Genomic DNA, 5,810 nt, shown 5'->3' with positions numbered 1-5,810 from the left:
TGTGTGTGTGTGTGTGTGTGTGTGTGTGTGTGTGTGTGTGTGTGTGTGTGTGTGTGTGTGTGTGTGTGTGTGAAATCGTTACCAAGTTTTGTAAATCCTGTGTTGTGACCCAACAAATTAAATACTATATTTTTTGTATTAAGACTTTATTTGACAGGCCTAACTTAATCTGGAAGCCCAATATTAACAAGTACCAAGTAGAAGCACCAAGGAGTACAGTGGTAGACAGTATATTGCAGTAAACAGTAAACTGCAGAGAAAATGTATTTGCCCCCCAAAAAGGAAAAGTAAGTTAGGAACAGTGTAAAGGTTTGTCAAGAAGCAAATACAACCTCTTGAGCATGAAGATGTTAAAATTAGCCTTTCTTCAAATGTTAAAGCACTGTTACTTTTGTATCAGCTCATGAACTTATAAACTAAAGAATAAAGTTTATCAAGGTAGTCAAACTTTCACTATTAGTTTAAATTATGTGTATTTATATTTCAGTTAATGGGGGGGGGGGGTCTTAACTGACTTTCTGTTGCTTGAAGGAGAATTTGATTAATTGTTTACATGACTGCACTAATTATCTATCATCACTCCTTACTCTTATGATAAATGAGAGTACTTGGCGTCCATAAAGTGGAAACAAGGCAGAACAAACTGCACAACGAATGAATAAACAAGCAGACAGACTTGCAGTGAGGAGTCCTTCACCCACACCTCCACCCCTCAGTGGGCAACAGTACTTATTAGAGAGAACTTACAGTAGATGACACAGGTGACTACATTGTACATCTAGACATTTGAATCATCTGAATCAGTTTTAAGAATATATATGAAGTAAATTACTGTAGCCATTATACCAAGATGGGAATTTATATAAAACTTTCAAAACCAGAAGTGAAAAGCGAAATAGTTAAACAGTAATTTAGGTAGACACTTACACAAAGGACAAAATAAAGTAAGAGGAATATAGGAAATAGTGGAGTCGACAGGACTCCACTATATAGAGTAGGTAATTATGAGTTGGTTAAAAATTGGTAACAGCAGCTTAAACAGTACACTTTAATCTTAGCGAAGCATCCGAGTGGTCTTTGTTTACAGTGTCAAGACAAAGAAACAGTGGAGCGTGTGTCCTGATTTCATGGAGGAAGTATGGAGAGGAAACAAGGTGCATGATTTGAGGGTTACAAAGATTGGGACGCATTAAGACCTGTATTTAACAGTATTAGAAATGTGCTTGACAGCGGGGGTGAATTTTTTTATATCTATATTTAGTTTTCTGAAAGCAAACAGACTAATTACAATGACTAGAAATAGTGCAGTACTTAGTTTGAGCCAGAGGGAGGCGGTAATGCAACGTAAGAGGATGCCAACTGCCTTTTTACAGCGGTGTGCGTTTGACCTCCCGTACTGTAGGTGTCGCGAATGCGCCTCCGAGCTGGATTTAAAAAGAAGAAGAAGAAGATGGACCGTACCAACTGTCCCACCGCCGGCGATGTGTCATAGTTTCTTACACATGGAATAAACAATACTTCACATTACACTTGTGAAAGAGGTAAGTGAGATGTGTTCAAAAGTCACACACATCACTCGAGTTCTGCTCGTTTCGTGGAATAGTGAAATACGTTCAGGGGCTTTTGGTTTGGCTCGATAGCCGTTTGATGCTAACTGATGCTGCTCCGTGTTATTGTAGAACAGGCTCAGGTGCGTGACTGCGTAAAGAAAACATGATATTATTAATTAATATTACACGTGCTGCCGGTGTTTACTGTCGGTAACTTTTATCTGTCAAAGCGAAAACGCTTAAGGGAAATAACTAGTGTCAATTTAGGAATAGTTACATGGTCGTAATTAGTGCAGCAAATAACCTTTTAACTTCTCGATCGTCGATTCGTCCGTCGAGCATTTGCCCCGATTAATCGATTCATCGTTGGACGAGTAAATGGTGGAAAAATAGATGTATTTTCTCACAGCTCAAGTAAATGGATTCAAACTGCTTGTTTCATCCGTCAGTTAATGACTGACACGATTAATCAATAATCAAAACAGTATTTTTCGAATTTATTATTTGACGTATTGCTTAAGCTCCAGTTTTAAACCAACTCTGAGTGCAAACATATAATAAATCCTCTATATTTCTTTTGTTTTAACTATTATTTGTGAATATCTCAATACGGTTCAAGTCAAAAGTTATACTACTTTCACCTAACAATTGGAGCCACTGAACTTTATGCTAAGATACTTTCTTTTACTGTGGCATGCCTTTATTAGTTTGTGTGTTATGTGTTAGTATAGTTATTGTAACACACTTTATCGTGTTAAATATAAACGTTGATGTCATTTTATATTACAATAAGTCCTCCATAATATTCAGCTTTCATAGAACCAGTCTTAGAGAGGTGTTCATTTCGGAGGATGTATTCTCTGGTGCTGTCGACGTGTATTGTACAGAGAAGTGTTTCTGTTATTTAGCTTAACTTTATTCATGTAAATGGGATGGACACAATAATAGAAACACCTGCCAATGCAATACAGTTACACAGCACCAACTACAGCCTCCAGAATGACTGTGAAGTTGAACTAAATGCTTCTCTAAAACAGTTTGAACAAACTTCACATTGTGACCTTCATGGCGTGAACTGGAACAATGTAAAGAAAAGTGGAGAAATGTTCCTTTCCAGCCATTTTCAGTTTAGAGTTTTTTTGCGGTGGCTCTACTATTCAGTCATTATGATGTTTTTTGTCATGGGCATTAAGATGGATGTCTAAACAGAAGATGTGATTATCTTTGTGTGAACCCAGTGATGGATCCAGTTCACCCTCTGGAAACACTGCATGGTAATTGTGACCGTGACGGTGTTGATGTCATCTCCTGGGTGTCAGTTTGCCCTGGAGGCCTCTGGAAGATCCAGCAAAAGCGAACATGCAAGGAGAGTCAACAAACCGTGTCTAATTCTGGCGATGTCACAGGTATGTTACGGTACTTTCATTCATCAGAATAACTTATCCATGACAGTCCACACTTTTTGGGGGTTAGAAGTGTGTTAATTATCTAGTAATTTTGCTTAATTTAGCTCACATATGGTCTCTCTCTTCTAGCACGTTCATCCAGTTACTGTCCAAGGCTGGGTTCACTGTGTCGAGTCCGAGTGCGGCTCAACGCGAACATGGATGAAACCAACAGTTCGGTATTTGATAAGGGACATGAAAATGAGTCATTCGCCGAAGTCACAGAAGCCGCGGAAAACACCATCCCGAGGAGTCGGGACTCGGCGCTGCAGGTCCCGCTGGGTGACTGGACCACGCTGAGGTTGGGGGAGGGCCAGTGCGACATCACAGAGGCATGTTTGGAGAGGATGAGAGCCGGAGAGAAATGTGAGGTAAGAGTGAAGAGAGTGAAGAGAGTGAAGAGAGTGTGTGTGTGTGTGTGTGTGTGTGTGTGTGTGTGTGTGTGTGTGTGTGTGTGTGTGTGTGTGTGTGTGTGTGTGTGTGTGTGTGTGTGTGTGTGTGTGTGTGTGTGTGTGTGTGTGTGTGTGTGTGTGTGTGTGTGTGTGGTGGTCCAAATTTAGATTGATAAAAATAAATAAACATATTCTGAATATTGCTTCACTATTAGCTATAAATATTGATGGACTCAAAGCAGTTCTTTTTATTGCATGGTCATGCTAGACGATGCTATCAGGTCCCTTCAACTGCTTAATGCACAGAGTTTGGCATTATACATTATTTTAATTCAATTTTCTTTTTTTAAGAATGTATAATATACATGTAGGGGTAATCATTGTTTCACTACTCAGATTCTACTTTCACCATTTGGAACTGGACCAGATGTCTCCGTTCCACTGTCTGCAGAGCAACACCTGCCGTTATGCGCCACAGTTGAACTCCAAGCTTTCACAGCAGGCAAGGAATCCTGGCAGATGTCTCCTGGTGGGAAATGGGATTGGGTGAAGTCACATAAGGAGAGGGGTGGAGTGAGATTCAGGAGTGGGGATGTGTGGGGAGCTGCAGACTGCTACAGCCGAGCCCTCAAGCTCCTCATCACTCTGTATGGCCACGTTCGAGAGCAGGAGAAAAAAGGACAAGAGCAAGAAGCGGTGGAGCAGAGAGACACGAGCGGTGGTGATGAAACACAGCACCTTCCTTCAGCTCACGAGTTCAAAACCACCAAAGCAGAGCTCCACTCGAACCTGTCTCTGTGCCAGCTGAAGCTGAGCCAACCAGAGCGGGCTAAGGCCAGCGCATCGAAAGCCACAGAGCTGGAACCAGGTGGTGCTAAAGCCTGGTACCGGCTGGGCCAGGCCTGCCAGATGGTGAATGAGCTGGTGGAGGCCAAGCAGGCATTTAGGAAACTGTTGGAGCTACAGCCAGAGTCACCTGCTGCGTTAAAGGCACTCAAGGACATAGCAAGTAGAGAGAAAGAGGCAAATGCACAGTTGGGACTGAGACTCAGCAAGATGTTCAGCTGAGGATCAAATGTGGTGAATTCAACATCAGATATCATAGTCAGCAGAGCCATGATTCACTATTAACTGAAAGTGGATCTATGGGCACATTGGAGTTTAAAAGTGAATTGTTACTCTTCAGATGCTTGTGTTTCTCCCGACTCTTTTTTGTAACTTCAAAATAAAAGCACATCTGAAACATGTATCTTATACTTCTACTCCAATGCTTTTGACAGCTGTAGCACTTACATACAAACTTTCAAATTTTACTTGCAACATTGTTTTTCCCTTGCAATTATTTTAATAATTTTGTAAATCAAGGAGAGTGAAGGCATTACTTGGGCTCTGAGTAGTTGCTTGGGCAGCTCTCTCTATTTTCAAACATCATTAGATATAGCCTCACAACTATTAAGATTTAGCTTCTTCTCAACTAAGTGCAACAACAAAATGCTGCCTACATGTTGATGTGTGTATCATATAGTATACCTGCCACAGAGTCCATTTTTCTGTAGTGCTGTTAAATAAAAATTGTATAATACACATTCCTGATTATGCCTATTTAAGATTGTCAATGATGTGAAGGATTTAAATAGTTCCCCAGTTAGTCCTCAAAAATGTAAAAGGTGCATGTTTTGTACTTGGCCACAAGGTGTCGTAGCGTGGGTAGTCTACACATGTGGCCTGCAGTGTCGCGTCAAAATGCCGAAACCCGGGATCGAACCAGGGACCTTTAGATCTTCAGTCTAACGCTCTCCCAACTGAGCTATTTCGGCAGGTATACATTCTATTTGCTTGAATGGAGACCTATCTATAGGTATAAATTCATATATTGGTGTGTACAAACACATATAGACACATATGTGTGTGTAAATGAACTTTATTGATCCCATCAATTTTCATAAATTGATGGGATCAATGGTGCAAAGGAACATATGTCTGATGTGGATACTAACGTTTTCATAATCTTCATTCACATTTTGTATTAGTATTACACATTGTACTGAGTGTGCATTTCCCTTCATTTACCTGATGCACTAACAAAGTTTTATTGGTGTTATAAGTTTTGCATTCAACGTAAATGTTCATGTTAACCATGGTACATTAATTAGCTGCTGGGTTGAAGGCTCCCTGAAAGGTTATAGTTACATACATTAAAACAAAATAAAATATTGTGATGGCGTGGAGATGGTCAGCTCCTGGTGGTAAATGGTGCAAAGGCACATATATCTGATGTGGATACCAATACTACTCCAACAATAGGAATACTCCAAGAAAATACTTAAATATATTGCTCTGTGTGAAGAGGTACTTTATATTACAATGGGGGTTTTTCGGTGCAGTCATCAAGTTTTGATTAATTGACAACATGAAGATGGTGA

General features: G+C 40.2%; 1 protein-coding gene and 1 non-coding gene across 2 annotated transcripts; one reads left to right on the top strand and one right to left on the bottom strand.

Moving 5' to 3' along the window:
• The first annotated feature begins 1,402 nt into the window (after window positions 1-1,402).
• Window positions 1,403-4,973, top strand: fkbpl (FKBP prolyl isomerase like). The gene is made up of 4 exons (XM_035644798.2): window positions 1,403-1,541; window positions 2,789-2,956; window positions 3,086-3,366; window positions 3,784-4,973. Exons 2-4 carry the CDS (start codon window positions 2,791-2,793, stop codon window positions 4,453-4,455), a joined length of 1,119 nt encoding a protein of 372 aa, XP_035500691.1. The 5' UTR covers window positions 1,403-1,541; window positions 2,789-2,790; the 3' UTR covers window positions 4,456-4,973.
• A 158-nt stretch (window positions 4,974-5,131) lies between these two features.
• Window positions 5,132-5,204, bottom strand: trnaf-gaa. The gene has a single exon. It is a non-coding gene; the product is annotated as a tRNA-Phe (tRNA).
• Window positions 5,205-5,810: the final 606 nt, after the last annotated feature.

The sequence above is a fragment of the Scophthalmus maximus genome, chromosome 3 (assembly GCF_022379125.1).
Source record: "Scophthalmus maximus strain ysfricsl-2021 chromosome 3, ASM2237912v1, whole genome shotgun sequence".
Taxonomy (NCBI): Eukaryota; Metazoa; Chordata; class Actinopteri; order Pleuronectiformes; family Scophthalmidae; genus Scophthalmus; species Scophthalmus maximus.
The sequence above is the reverse complement of the archived record's forward strand: the minus strand, read 5'-3'. Positions and strand labels throughout refer to the sequence as shown.